At 34.9% G+C, this 16,362-nt stretch overlaps 2 protein-coding genes across 2 annotated transcripts; one reads left to right on the plus strand and one right to left on the minus strand.

Moving 5' to 3' along the window:
- Nucleotides 1-223: 223 nt before the first annotated feature.
- LOC144561436 (putative alkaline/neutral invertase F) lies at nt 224-3,631 on the plus strand. The gene is made up of 4 exons (XM_078310398.1): nt 224-1,315; nt 1,510-1,941; nt 2,059-2,617; nt 3,297-3,631. The coding sequence occupies exons 1-4, from the start codon at nt 224-226 to the stop codon at nt 3,587-3,589; spliced, it is 2,376 nt and encodes a 791-aa protein (XP_078166524.1). The 3' UTR covers nt 3,590-3,631.
- A 1,225-nt stretch (nt 3,632-4,856) lies between these two features.
- Nucleotides 4,857-5,622, minus strand: LOC144561437 (uncharacterized). The gene is made up of 2 exons (XM_078310399.1): nt 5,559-5,622; nt 4,857-5,418 (listed from the first exon to the last, which is right to left on the minus strand). The coding sequence occupies exons 1-2, from the start codon at nt 5,564-5,566 to the stop codon at nt 4,857-4,859; spliced, it is 570 nt and encodes a 189-aa protein (XP_078166525.1). The 5' UTR covers nt 5,567-5,622.
- Between the last annotated feature and the right edge of the window lie 10,740 nt (nt 5,623-16,362).

The following is a 16,362-nucleotide window of genomic DNA, read 5'->3' on the forward strand; positions in this document are numbered from 1 at the left end:
CCAATGTCAATAGTGATTGAACTGTACCAGTCAGATTTGGTGTCTCTATGCATGGATCACAGTCAACAATCAGTTATCAGTTAAAAGATGGTACAAGTTCTGTTTTGTTTGTACCAGGATCAATTGAGTCGGTATTAAACCAAACCAATTGCAAAATTATCGAAGACTTGTTTTTCCTCTGTTCAATTCTCATGCCACCTAAGTCTATCAATCATGCCTTCAGATGGTGGAACCTCTTCCAAAAACACAAGCTGTCACTCCTTCTGATTATAATAATGCAATCTTTTCCAAAACAGAATCTGATGCACCTTTAGCTGCTACTAATGGTTGCTCTTGCAAAACAGAACCCGACGTACCTTTAGCTGCTAATGATGGCTGCTCTTGCAAAACAGAATCTGACGCACCTTCAGTTGATGATGGTGCAACACAATCTGATGCACTTCCCGCTGCTATTGGTACGGCCTTTTTCAATACAGAATCTGAGACACCTTCAGCTGCTATCGGTGCATGCTCTTCCAAAACACAAACTGACTCACCTTCAGTTGATGATGGCGCAATCTCTTCAAAACCACAATCTGATGCACCTTCAGCTGTTATCAGTGCTTGCTCTTCCAAAACAGAATATAATGCACCTTCAGTTGATGATGGCATAGTCTATTCCAAAGCACCGTCCGACGAACTTTCAGCTGCTATCGATGCAGTTGTAGATGCTATCAGTGCACGCTCTTCCAAAACAGAATCTATTGGTGCATGCTCTTCCAAACCACAATCTTATGCAGCTTCAGCTGCTATTGGTGCATGCTCTTTCAATACAGAATCTGATGAACCTTCAGTTGATGATGGCACAATCTCTTCCAAAACACTGTTTGACGCACTTTCAGCCGCTATCCATGCATGCTCTTCCAAAACAGAGTTTGACACACCTTTAGTTGATGATGGTGCAACCTCTTCCAACACACAACCAGACACCGACCAGGTCTACCCTGTAATTCATAAAGAAGAGGTCTTTAAAATGGCAGAGAAGGTGCGCCTAAACCTTGAGCGGCACAAATCATGCAATGTGTGCCCCATGTCCGAATTATCACCATTGATGCATTCAGTAAGAATATCGGAGCATCATTTATCTGAAAGCGAAAAGACTGGAGAAAGCAGGTCAAGTGCAGTGACACCAAATGCTACGTCAGGATCAGAATCAGACCCTTTCTTGATGGAAGCATGGAGGGAGTTGAGGAAGGCAGTTGTTAACTGCAATGGTGAACCAGTTGGTACTGTTGCTGCTCTTGACACAGCTATAGATTTGCTCAACTATGACCAGGTGCTTGTAATTTTCTTATGATCTTCTCATATACCTTGACACTGGGTCTGACTACCCTGTGGAGCACTGAATTTGTACCAGTAGTTTCAAGGTCTTATAGATTTATTTATTTTCAAAGATCTGCAAGGTCTTATAAATTTATTTATTTTCTGATGTATAGCATAATTTAACTTTTTGTCTTTAACATCTGCAAGGTCTTTGTTCGGGACTTCATACCAGCTGGTTTTGCATTCCTACTGAATCGGGAGCCTAAAATAGTGAAGAACTTCCTATTGAAAACTCTACTCCTCCAATCAACAGAAAAGAGAATCGACCGATTTAAGCTTGGTGAAGGTGTCATGCCAGCTAGTTTCAAGGTGTGTCGCAAGCAAGGATTATCTAAAGATGCCATAGCAGCAGATTTCGGTGAGAGTGCTATTGGTCGGGTTGCACCAGTCGACTCGGGCTTTTGGTGGATTATTCTTCTGCATGCGTACACCAGGTCTACTGGAGATACAAAACTTGCCTGTTTGCCGGAGATTCAGAATGGTATTCGTCTTATTCTTGCCTTGTGCTTGTCAGAAGGGTTTGATACATTCCCAACTCTTTTGTGTACTGACGGCTGTTGCATGATTGATCGCAGAATGGTACTCTTTGCTTCCTCTCTCTATTTTATCCATACTGGATCAGTTTGGTTACTTTGGTACATCCCAAGGCTGAAAATGTTGTTGATTTACTAATTGAGTAAATCCCTTCTAATGCAGGGAATTTATGGGTACCCCATAGAAATACAAGCCCTTTTCTTCATGGCCTTGCGGTGTGCAAGGGAACACCTAAAGGATGAAAATGGAGGAAAAGCACTAATCGAACTGGTAAATAAGCGCCTTCAAGCCTTGAGCTATCACATCCGAGAGTACTTCTGGCTGGACCTTCCGCAGCTTAATGATATCTACCGGTACAAAACCGAAGAGTACTCCCACACTGCTGTCAACAAATTCAATGTGATGCCTGACTCCTTGCCAGACTGGATCTTTGACTTCATGCCAAGCAAGGGTGGGTACTTCATTGGGAATGTGAGCCCATCTCGCATGGATTTTAGATGGTTTTGTCTGGGGAATTTTGTGGCAATTCTGTCATCTCTGGCTACAAATGAGCAGAGCAAGGCGATAATGGATTTGGTGGAGGAAAGGTGGGAGGAGCTGGTGGGGGAAATGCCTCTTAAGGCTTGCTACCCAACAATGGAGAACCATGAGTGGCGGATCGTGACTGGGTGTGACCCAAAGAATACCCGCTGGAGTTATCATAACGGTGGATCCTGGCCAGGTAACACTTAACCATTTCTCTGTTTGTGTGTCCGTGCATGCATTTAATCTTGTCTATTCATTTCCAATTGTGTATGACATGCTAAATTTAGTTAAGATTACAATATATGGAATATAGAAATCAGCAGTACTGTATGCTTGCGTATTGTGTACACTCCTGTAAACTTGTAAACTTAGTCTTGCAAATTCACTTCTTTTTGTTGAAGTTGGATAGCATGTCATGTTGTTGTGACACCATGCAGAAGCAAGAGTACTGCCATAAAAAAGATTTGAGTTTATAAATTTCAAAATGGCATTGTAAAAACAAGTAAACTACTCATGTCATGTTGAAGTAGAAGTGTAGAGCTGCTAAACAAATTTCCAAATGGCCTTATAAAATATCAATGCCTCTGTGTGATGTAAGTGACTATGGAAAAGGAAGAATACCCATATTAATTTTTTTTTGCCTTTCAGTTTACAGTATTGTAGCATTTGTTGATCACAATGTTCTTTTGGGCAAAAATTATTTTGTTCTTTCTTTCATATGCTGATTATGAAAAAATAAACAGAGTTGTAACCAAATTTAGTGTATTTAACTACCAACGCATACAAAACTAGGAAAAAATAAAGCAAGAATGAAGATCTTCTGATTATACATGCAGGAATTAATCTGTAAATCCTTTTGTGGTTGTATTTGATAGTGCTGCTCTGGCTGCTGACAGCCGTCTGCATCAAGATGGGGCGGCCTCAAATTGCTAGAAAGGCAGTAGAACTAGCCGAAGAAAGATTGATGAAGGACAAATGGCCTGAGTACTATGACGGGAAGCTAGGTCGGTACGTTGGCAAACAGGCACGCAAGTCCCAGACGTGGTCTATTGCCGGCTACATAGTGGCAAAAATGATGCTAGAAGACCCGTGTCTTGCCTCCATAATCTCTCTAGATGAATACCACCCGGCAGACCCTGTTCTTCGCCGATCTTCCTCCTGGAGCTGATCATCATGCAGAGAATAGTACAAAAAGGATGTTCCTAATAAACAACAGAAAACTGATTGATATTGCTTTTGTCTTTGAGGGGAAGATGATAGCTTGGTTTGATCTTCTGTTTTTTCAAATAAGAGGATAGACTAGTAGGTGCTGTTCTGCTTAATAATCTCTGCTGATCTGTGAACAGTTCAATGCTAGGCAACTTTCTTGAATTATATATTCTGAAATCTAACCATGAAACAACAGTATATAATGTTTGTTAATTTTTGTTCAGTAGAGAATTACATTGAAATGAATTAATTACCTCAGGGAAAAATTAAACATACGTGGTGAGTGGTGACTTTGCATTTGTGACATGTGTTTTTATTTCTGATTCCGGGTAAAATTAATTAAGCCGAAACTTTTTAATGAATCTTAACTATGAAAATTAAGACTGCTGTTATCTACAGTATATATATATATATATGTTAGTTACGTTCTGAATCTTAACTATCAAATATATATGATCCCAGTACGTCTTTAAAACGCACTAAAAGCTTCAACATTTTTCCGTTACAAAATTTTGGTTTGGTTTAATATCAGGTAGTCAAATCCTCTTGAATTAATAGTCGTTCATTCATTTGAGAGCACCACAATTTATTTATTTTTAATGCGGAAAAACAATGGAAATTTAGCGGTTGTTTAAATACTTCGAATAATTTTATTTTACAAAATTAAAATATATATTTTAGATTAAAACGGTATTGGTTGTGTATTTTTTTTTTTTTTTTGGTTTGGTTTAAAAATTATAGTATATTTTCGTTTTCAATTTACGATTTATTCTTCACATTTGAAAAGTAAATAATCTAAATAACCAAATGAACCAAAATGTTGGTATATAAAAACATTAACAAAATCTTTTTTTAATTAAAAGGTCCTGCTAAAAAAAACAACATTAATTAATTAGGAACTCTTTTGAGCCTTTAGAAATTGTTGTGCTTTAATTTCATTTGTAAAATATTGCGAGTAATTAATTAGGAATGCACATTAGAACTTGATCACCAGAAAAAAAAATGTTATGTAGAGTTTGAGGAGCTACGATTATTTCAATCGATTAGCATGAGATTTAGTCATATAGCTAGCTAGCGCTAGCCTAGGCTTCTTTAGCCCAAATTATTAATTAATGATCTAATTGCAAACTACATTTAATGTAAAAATTCCAATTCAAACTGGATCGAAGACATCAATCAATACATATATAATTAGATGCTAACATGAATTAATTCCAACAGAGAAATTAACTTGTAGACTTGTAGTGCGTGAAAGAGTAATAAACGGTCCAGACATAGAGCGCTAGAGCAGAGCCTACTAACACGACAAGTGCAGTCACAGCACGAATTGACTCGTCGCCACCACATGAGAGAAGCCCGAGTTGGATTTGAACCATAAAAACCAACGACAAAAGAAAAAATATGCAAGCGACAATTGATCCGATTCCTGTACAAACCATACCAACTGAAAGAAGTTTTGTGTTAACTTGGGCCTCAAACGCCTCATCTGGATCGTTGCTATTTATGAGGTTGATAGCGAGTTTCATACCCTGTGCAATGACGGTGGAGAAGAGGAAGCAACTAAAGGAGATGACCTGAAAGACTATAACATTGCGCACCATGTCGATCCCTGCATTGCAGGAGGAGAGAGAGTTGTTGCTGAGTTGGGCTGTTGATGTTAGAGAGATGCTGACAAAAACTGCAGCCGTGAAAAGAGAGTTGGCACTCACCACCTCATCCAGTGCCATCACATGGATCATTGTTGTGCTGCTCTCATTCTTCTTTTCCTCACTTCCATATTCATTGGAGCTTCAATCCATCCATCATCACAAGTCACAACAAAATATATACATATTATTACGTACTATATATACTGGTTACAAATATATACATATAAAGAATCCACGGGAATAAAACAGAAAGAAAAGTCAAGTAAAGGTCATTCATACCTGGCCATGATAATTAGAGAAAGAAAGAAAGACAGGTGAATAATTAATTTTGGAGCGGTTTCCTGTGCTATATACATATATATGTGTGTGTGTGTGTGTGTGGTTCAATTTCTAAAGAGAAAAGTGGAGAGAGAGTGAAGGAGTGGAGTGTAAGAGAGAGCATGCAAGACCAAGAGGCAAAAGGCAAGAGAGATGATCATGTATTCATACTTTAGGTAATCTGCTCTTCACTTTATTTACTTATGAGGGTTAGAATTAAAATGGGTAGCTTTTTCTTTTGTTCTTTATCTAATCTATTCTACGTAAGCAATAAGTAACTTCATTAATTGCATGCTTTTATCATGCGGATAATTAATTAATTATTAATCAGGATTAGTCAAAGTTTGGTCGGAAAAACTCAAAACCCACTCTTTATTCTTTAAGCAATCGAGGATTACAATATTTTAACACTAATATTCTCAATTTTTTCATACGAATGGAAACTTGCTTCTTTTTTAAATTGACCAATTATTATTTGATTTCAGTGGCAAAAGAGATCTTTTGTGCATGCGATTGGTGCAAGGCCCATTCGTGGCCCAAATTTGAGACTGGCCTTTTCGCACTTGTTTTACTGGCGTAAAATTATGGATGAATTATTTGATGCGAATTTCAATACCTCATGCTTTTTATATGCTTCATATTTTATATATCAATTAGCTATCGGTAGTTTCCTAGCACACACACACACACATATATATATATATATATATATATGAATGCTGATTTAATTTGAGGATGTACATGCAGTGACCTTTTAATTTTATTATATCACTATCAACAACTTAATTAGCTCTCCCCTGCTGAGCTAATTTGTTGACCGGTTGTGGAGTTAGGGTATGCATGGTACTCATCTTATCGAATACTTTACTTTACTTTACTTTACGGGTCGGGTAAACGGATAGAAGGGTGTCATGCATGAATTGGCACCCCTATTGATATTCTTTTGACGGAGAACAAACGGCGTCAACATCTATTAAAATCAAAGCAATTAATGTATCATTAAAACTTTAGATTGGATCCCATTTTCGGTTGTTTTATTTTTTAACACAACACACCTAACATGCTATCGGGCTTTTTGTGCTTGGGCTTTTTTATATTAATTTTTACGGCCCTTTGATTTGGACATTGTTAAAAGCAACGTCTTTCAGGGCACCCGGCCCTTATAGCCTTACCTATATAATATATTTCTCTGTTGGAATTACCTAAATGCCTGTGTCGCTCAATATACATTTTCTAATGTTACCTTCTAATTATGTATTGATTAATTAATTGATGTGCATTCCCAATTACTCGCAACATTTACAAATGAAAGCACAACAATTTCTAAAGGCTAGCTGAATAGCGGAGAGAAATTCATTCTCTCTTTTCCAAAAGTGTTCCTAATTAATTTTATTTTTCAGCATGATCATCTAATTTTTAAACCTTTTTGTTAATATTTCTATATACTAACATTTTCATTTATTTAGATTATTTACTTTTTATTGTGAACATTAAATAATAAATTGAAAAACAACTATAGAAGATAAAACACAACCATAAGAAGATAAAATACAACTAGAATAAAATGAAATACCACCACTAATAGTAGACGACGAGTAGAACATGAAAGACAATTAGTACAATATAAAAAATAATCAGAAGAACAATGAAAAACAAACTAAAAGAACATGAAATATCGCTTGTCATATATTAAAGACAACTAGTAGAACATTAAAGACAACTAGTACAAGAAAAAAACAATTAGAAAAAAATAAAATACAACTAGAAAAAATATGAAATTCAACTTGTAGTGGATGAAATACAAGTAGTAGAGCATGAAAGATTGTTGGTCCCAAAGGCACCTAAAGGAGGGGTGAATAGGTCTTTTTATATTTTTGGTCTGAGTGATAATATTCTAACGTGTCTATAAGTTATTCTTGGCGGAAACTAGAATAACTTTGTTCTAAACTAAATGTAAAGTAAGTAAAGTAAATAGTACAATTTAGAGACACTTGACACGAGACTTGTTTACGGAGTTCGGCACTAACGCCTACGTCTCCGGGGCTCGCGACCTTCTAGATGGCGCGCCTTTCTTTACCCAATGAAAAAGGAGTACAAGGTAGAACCGGTGAGCCCTTACAATTCTTCTGGGAAGTCACACGGCCCTAACAGCATAATCCGAGTCGCAAGGACTTGAAGGATTGCAAGATGAGCACAAGGCTCGAAGTAGTAAATGATTCGATCATGCAGGATCAATCTAGGAGTTGGTTGATTGATTGAATAAGCTTGAGATTGATTGTGTATATTGAAGTTGTAGTGCACAAGCAACAACGGCTTTCTCTAGATCTGTAAATACAAAATATTGAAGTTGGAGGTGGCTAGAGTTGTTCTCCAAACCTTGGTATAGCTTCTATTTATAGAGAGATGATAAAAAAAGAGTAAGTCGTGTTGATTGTTGTAATGGTACAGGGGACCGTGACAATAGTAAGTCAATCGGAGAGGTTTGGAGTGTAACGGTGGTTACTGTTGATCACGGTAGATGACCGTGACAACGGTACCCACCACGGTAATCCTCTGGAAGGATAAGCGTTCGGTGACGCTTAAACCTATTTTAAGCGTCACGGGATTTGTACATGATTTATTTATTCCGTTGTCACGGTAAATGGACCGTGACAACGGTATGCCTCACTTAGGTCAATCTCAAGCTTATTTTACCAATCTTACATATACATTATTCTTAATTTTGAGTTAATGCTTTTGCTATCCAATGTCTTGTGCCTTCATGATTACATCCATGATGTTATATTGCAGTGTATTAATTCATCATTGATGTGTATTTACTATTCCTTCACTTGTCATGAACCTGCACATATACTCAAGAGGGAAACTGTAAAATACAATTATGTATGTTTTGCAAGTCTAGTCAAACCGATAAGTCGAGGCTCCCAAAAACCAACAATCTCTCCCTTTTGACGATTTGCAAAATATGCATATCAAGTGAGTGCATAAATTGGTTATTCCCACAAAGTACAAAAAAATTTGAATTTTTGAAGTTTTTGTTTACCCTTGTCTCTTGTGCTTGTGTATGTGTCATATGTCATGGAATACCAATATAGCATAAACTTGTAATATCTCTCCCCCTTTTTGAAAATGGTCAAAATGGTAGAAGATAAAACACAGTTATGCTCAAAACGAAGAGATGACTCCCCCTCAATTCATGCACTCCCCCTTAATTTGGTAAAAATTGTAAATTAAGGCCAACAATAAAAAAATATAAATAAAATATTGAAATTAAACATTAACAAATTGCACTAAATATGAATTTTGAATTTTTTTATAGCGCAATATTTGTAATTTTTTACTCCTTTTTGGTCATAAAATTATTGAATTTAAATTTGACCTAACTTGATCAATTAAATCTTCTAAACTAAGAGAATATTGAGGTTAAAAAATGATCAAGTGCTTATGCCTCTAATTTTTGGCAAAATATTGAGATTTAGGAAATTAAATTGATCATTATAATGATTCTTCTAATCGGTATAATTTTGAATTTTAATAAATGATCAATACTTGGTGCCTCTAAAATAGGTGGAATAATTGAAGTTATATTGACGAAGTCATGATGATCACTAGGGAACAAGATATAACGGAATATATTGAAAATAGTAATAATACCCTATGATACATCATTGAAAGGAAATTTAATTCAAAAACATAGAAATAATCATAGATAATTAAATAAACTCTTTTCTAAACTTCTATCACTTATTTCTTTATGGGCTTGTTGGTCCCAATTTCTATTTCTTTCTCTTCATTTGGCTTTTTGAGATCCTTCTTGTTGGGTAAAATCTTGTGCTACTAGTCTAGCTTTATTCCTAATTACATTACCGTTTTCAGCTCTTTTTTTCTTAAAAATCTATTTGGTACCTATAATCATACGATCTTTTGATTTTGGTACTAATTTCCAAACGTTATTACGTGTGAATTGGTCAAGTTCCTCTTACATAACACATATCCAATTTTCTTCATTATTAGCTTCCTTGAAAGTTTTAGGTTCTAGTTGTGATACGAAGGCACAATGGGCAATCATTTGGTGTAAACCGGACCTAGTTCTAACATTCTCCCTAGGATTGCCTATAACATTAGTAAAAGGATGAGAATGAACTTCTCTTAAGTTTTGAGAAATTTGATATGGCTCTTTGGGAGTACCTTAAGACTCTATAGGAGTGGCATGTTCCTCAATAGTTGGTTGCTCGAGTGGAAAAGTGTCTAACGGCTCTCTTTCATTAGAAATGATGCGTAAGGGTCGAGGTTCATGCGTTGCATCCTCATTAGCATTAATGCCTTGAGCTTGCCTATTCTGATTGATGTCATCATTCTCTTTATTTTGTTGTGAGACTTTAATACCTACAAAATTATTTCCTTCCTTGGCCGATAAATTAGCATTTTCATCAAACTTAACATGTACTAATTCCATTATAGTATGATGTTGAGGTATGTATACTCTATAAGACTTACTGGTGATAGAATATCCTACAAATATACCTTCAATAGCCTTAGGATCAAATTTTCCTACATTTTGTGATTTGTCTAGTATGAAACACTTTGAACCAAATACTCTAAAGTGAGACACATATGGTTTGTAGCCTTTTAAGAGTTCATAGTGTGTTTTGTCTAGAATAAGTCTTATGTTTACTCTGTTAATTATGTAACATGCAGTGCTCAATGCTTCAGTCCATAAATGATGTGGTAAGTTGTATTCATTTATCATGGTTCTGGTTATTTCAAGTAAGGTTCGGTTCTTCTTTTTGGCTACTCCATTTTGTTGTGGTGTTCTAGGAGCCGAGAATTCTTGACTATATCCTTTATTGATACAAAGTTCACTAACTTGATCATTTTCAAATTCTCTGCCATGATCACTCCTAATTATATTTAATTTTAACCCTCTTTTATTTTCAATCTGATTACAAAATGTTTCAAAGTTTTCAAATGCTTCATTTTTATGTTGCAAAAAAATTACCCAACTATACCTACTATAATCATCTACTATGACAAAAGCATATCTTTTTTTGTTTAAGCTTGGGGTACTTATTGGTCCTATGAGATCCATACGAATTAATTGCAAAGGTTTTGTAGTTGATACCATTATTTTTGACTTAAAACTAGTCTTCTATTGTTTACATTTTACATATGCATCACACAAACCTTCTATTTCTATATTGGTTATTGGTAGTCCCCTGACAAGGTTTAATTGAATTACTTTCTTAATGGTATCATTACCTATATGTCCTAATCTCTAATGTCATAACTTACAGTCTGATGTTGTGGCACTGAGACATGTTTCACCAGTTTCAAAATGATTAAAATACAAATGATAAACATTTTTATCTCTTTTACCTGTGTAAATGATTTCACTAAATAGCAACCATTAGTATCAAATTTGACATAACATCCGGTATCACATAACTTACTAACACTCAATAAATTATAGGTCAAGTCATCAACCAGGTACACATTCTTAATGGTTAAGTGTTGGTTACCCACTGTATCTAAATCTATTATTTTGGACTTGCGTTTGTGGTTACCAAAAGTAGCCTAACCACCATCATATAATTCTAAAGTAGTAAAGTTAGATTTGTCACCAGTCATATGGTGTGAACATCCACTATCAATGATCAAAGCATTTTTTTGTGTGAAGAACTCAAACACACCTACAAGAGTACATATTAGTTAATAGAAGGGGTTAGTAACTAATACATATCTTGTTGTCATCTCCCCCTAATTTGTGTTCAAAGTTTTAGAGTATGTGGGGGGAGATTACCTCTTATGTCTTACTCCTTCTTAGACTTAGGAACCCAAACAACATTCGACATGTTGCTTCTCTTCCTAAGCCTACACTCCAATGATGTATGATCAATTTTACAACAATAATTACAAAATCTACGAATAGGTTTGCGTGTAGAGTTTTCCAAATTCGGTCCTTGCCTAAAATTACAATTGAATGACCAGTTGGATACTTGAGAATGGATTCGTTCATGGTGATTTGACTTGATTAGACTATTCATGTGTGCACCCAAATTTTTATTATTAAGTACTTGAAATATTTTAGAATGTTGGGGAACACCTCTCAATAACTCATTATATTGAGTTTTGTTTCTGTTGGTGTTATTAAACTCTTTATAATATCATATTCCATTTTGATTTCTAAAATAGTGTTTTGTAGGTTCATTTCGATCAAAGGTTGTAGATTTGTTTGTTTGATATCTAACGTATTCATTATTATCAAATTTGAGTTTTGCAAACTTTTCATTATCGAACATTTGAGTAAGTTCCCATTGTGTATTTTGGCTTTGCGAGTGGTTGGATTGAATTGAGGATTGACCATTCTCATATCCAAGACCAAGTTTTTTGATTTCTCGATCATCTAATTGATCCCTCGCTTGAAAATAAGGGTCTAACCTAGCAACACTATTAGATTCACTAGGTTCCCTTAAAACCTTATTTTCGGTCTCTAGTGTTTGTATTTTTACTTTTAATAACTCTATATCACCTCTATGTGTTTGACACTTATCTATGCTCATAGAAATTATCATTTCTTCTATTTTAGTTTTTCTTCAAGCATTTTAATTGTTGTTTTTAAGGTTGTATTTTCAAGTGTGAATGTCTCAACTTCATTTGCCTTGAGTTCAACCTCAAGAATCTTAGATATTAACCTTTTAATTATACCTTATATTTTAAGCAAGTCCGAATTTGCTTCATTAAGGAGTTTTCTCAACCTAATTTCATTTTCGGAGGTTAGATTCTTTTTAGGGAGAATGCTTGGTTCAAGGGTGGATGTATGACATACAGGTACACTGGTTTGACTATCACATGATTCGAACGAACCACTAGTTGATTCACATTCGAATTCATAACCATTTGTATTGAGTTCTAGAGATACCTCACTTGAAGTGCTTGAGTATCTACTCCTTGAATCCTCCTTGTTTCTTGTTTTAGCTATTTCGCGGAGTATATCAATGGCTAGCTTGTCGGTGATATTGTTTCGCGATATGATCTCCTCCATGTCCACATCGGAATTTTCATCATAGTTAGCCATCAGGGCTAGGTTGGTTTTGTGTTCATCACTTGTCTCAGCCTCATATCCATCTTCGCAACTCATGGAGGTACCTTCACTTGTTATTGCCTGCAAAGCTTTCAACATTTTCTTACCTTGGGATCTCTTGGTTGACCTTCGATCTTGCCTTCCTCCTTCGGCCTTATCCCTTGGGTAGAGTTTGCAACAAGACTTCATGGTATGTCATTCCTTGTGACAAATTATACACATAATTCGCTTGTTTTTCTCTTCCCTTCGTTTGTTGTATTGTTGTTCGAACTCAAGCATTCATTGGATAATTTTGGACATAACGAGGGGATTTGAGGAGGCTTCTTGGTTAATTTTGATCAGGAAAGAATCGCTAGGAGAAGGGGTATTCTAAGGGATGTAGGCTTTGCTTTGTTGGAAAGTTTGTTTTTGTGCATTATGGGCGAGGTTCTTGGATTTGTGTTCTGGTTCTGCGGATTGTTTGAGCTTCTCTTCACAACTCCGAAAATGCGCGAAGAGCTCTTCTGGAGAGAAAGTTTGCACCACTGATAGAATTTCAAGAGCACTTACCATCGATGCCCATCTTGGTTTCCTAAGCAACACTCGCAATAATTTTTCCAACAACTTTACTGTTAGATATAGGTTCTCCCAAATCTACAAACTCATTTTGTATTTGCAACATTCTATTGTACATATCTTCTATTGATTCGTTTTCCCAGATATCAAAGGTCTCAAATCTAGTTTCTAAGCCAGTCAGTTTGGTTTGTTTTATTTGGGCATTACCTTCAAACTTGTATACTATGGCATCCCACATATCCTTTGCATTGGTCATATCACCAAAGATCATTGACACAAATTCATCAATAGAACTATATATAATGTTTACTACATTATCATTTACCCTCTTATTTGATTTTGACTCATCTGTCAGTTCTGTGGAATTTTCTTTGAAGGTAGGGGTGTATCCACTAACAACAATATCCCAAAGGTCAATTACATTTAAATAGTTTATCATTTGCTTTTTCCAGTAACTAAAGTTCTTGGTTGAGTTGGTTAACTTGGTTGGTTCTTGAACATGATTGATTGGTGTCATATCTAAGATCTAATACAATAATCAAATTAAGTGTATCTTAATTTGATTTTCCTACTCTGATACCACTTGTTGGTCCCAAAGGCACCTAAAGGGGGGGGGGGGATGAATAGGTTTTTTTATATTTTTGGTCTGAGTGATAATATTCTAACGTGTCTATAAGTTATTCTTGGTGAAAACTATAATAACTTTGTTCTAAACTAAATGTAAAGTAAGTAAAGTAAATAGTAGAGTTTAAAGACACTTGACACGAGAGTTGTTTACGGAGTTCGGCACTAATGTCTACGTCTCCGGAGCTTGCGACCTTCTAAATGGCGCGTCTTTCTTTACCCAATGAGAAAGGAGTACAAGGTGGAACCGGTAAGCCCTTACAATTCTTCTGGAAAGTCACACGGTCCTAACAGCACAATCCGAGTCGCAAGGACTTGAAGGATTGCAAGATAAGCACAAGGCTCGAAGTAGTAAATGATTTGATCACACATGATCACTCTAGGAGTTGGTTGATTGATTGAATAAGCTTGAGATTGATTATGTATATTGAAGTTGTAGTGCACAAGCAACAACGACTTTCTCTAAATCTGTAAATACAAAATATTGAAGTTAGAGGCGGCTAGAGTTGTTCTCCAAACCTTGGTATAGCTTCTATTTATAGAGAGATGATAAAAAAGAAGTAAGTGGTGCTGACCGTTGTAAAGATACAAGGGACCGTGACAACGGTAGGTGAATCGGAGAGGTTTGGAGTGTAACGGTAGTTACTGTTGATCACGGTAGATGACCGTGACAACGGTACCCGCCACGGTAATCCTCTGGAAAGATAAGTGTTCGGTGACGCTTAAACCTATTTTAAGCGTTATGGGATTTGTACAGGATTTATTTATTCTGTTATCACGGTAAATGGACCGTGACAACAGTAGGCCTCACTTAGGTCAATCTCAAGCTTATTTTACCGATCTTACATATACGTTATCCTTAATCTTGAGTTAATGTTTTTGTTAACCAATGTCTTGTGCCTTCATGACCACATCCATGATGTTATATTGCAGTGTATTAATTCATCATTGATGTGTATTTACTATTCCTTCACTTGTCATGAACCTACACATATACTCAAGAGGGAAACTGTAAAATGCAATTATGTATGTTTTGCAAGTCTAATCAAACAGATAAGTCGAGGACTCCCAAAAGCCGACAAAGATAACCAGTAAAAGATGAAAAACAACAACATTAAGATGAAAACACAATTAGAAGAAAATGAAAGACAACACGAAGAAAATGAAAATATCACCAGTAGTAGATGAAAGATGACAAGTAGAACATGAAAAATAACTAGTACAAGATGAAAAACAACTAGAATAATAAGAAATACAACTAGTAGTGGATAAAAGACAACTAGTAGAACATAAAAGATAACAAGTACAAAAAACAACTATAAGAATATGACATATAACTAGAAGAAGAGTACATACAACCAATAGTAGATGAAATACTAACAGAAGAAGATGAAAGATAACTAAATGAAAAGTACATACAACAAATAGTAAATAAAAGATAACCAGTAGATTATGAAAGCTAACCAATGAAAAATAAAATACAACTAGTAGAACATAAATGACAACTAATATAAGATGAAATACAAATAAAAAAAAGATAAAAAAAAACTAGTAGAAGATGAATGACAATTAAAAAAATGTGAAATACAATTAGTAGTGGATGAAAGACAATTATGTAGAACATAAAAGACAACTAGTAGAACAAGAAAAACCACCAGTACAAGATGAAAGACAAACAATAGTAAGGTGAAAGTCATTCAGAAGAAGATGAAAACAACTAGTAAAATATGAAAGAAAACCAGAAAAAAGATGAAAAACAATTAGTAGAACATGAAAAAAAAAACTAAAAAAAGATAAAAAAAAATCAGTAGAACATGAAATACAATAAATTATATAGTATCTTTAACCTCTAAACCATAGACAGGTTCGAACTACTAAAATAAACTTAATTCTCATATATTTTTCTAAATTGAAGTAAAGACCAATTCGTAAAATGTACCACTAATAATTAAGAAATATTCATCAAGTGTGAAGGAGTTCAGCTAGTATGACATCGGTATCATATTTAAATTGCTTCGTAACAACTACGAAGTTCACAAAAAGTAAATTTATTTCTTATTTTCATAGTACAAACAGATGCATCTTCAATGTGTTAGTGCATGCATCATATTTAAAGTTGTTTCTGAATAGTCTCTTTTTTTTATTTCGTTTGAAAAAAAAACTATTTAAGATAAAATTTATAGTTTGTAAAATAAATTAGTTTATATTCAAATATCTTACATCAAACTATTAAAGCAATTTGAACAAAATAATATTTGTGCAGAGAAATCAACAATATATAACAGCAGCAAGTTGGAAAATATGCATATATGGTGCTTGATATATATTAAACATCACTTGGTTGAAATTAAAAAAGAAAATTAATATAAGATTGTTTTATAAATTTTCTTAATTACTATTTCAACCATACAATCTAAACAACATTATTACTAATGAGTTCAACTAGTATGACATCGTTGTCATACGATACCAACTCCCAAACTTATTTGATAGACTTTAAACGAC

Source organism: Carex rostrata, chromosome 11, assembly GCF_964058835.1.
Source record: "Carex rostrata chromosome 11, lpCarRost1.2, whole genome shotgun sequence".
Classification (NCBI taxonomy): domain Eukaryota; kingdom Viridiplantae; phylum Streptophyta; class Magnoliopsida; order Poales; family Cyperaceae; genus Carex; species Carex rostrata.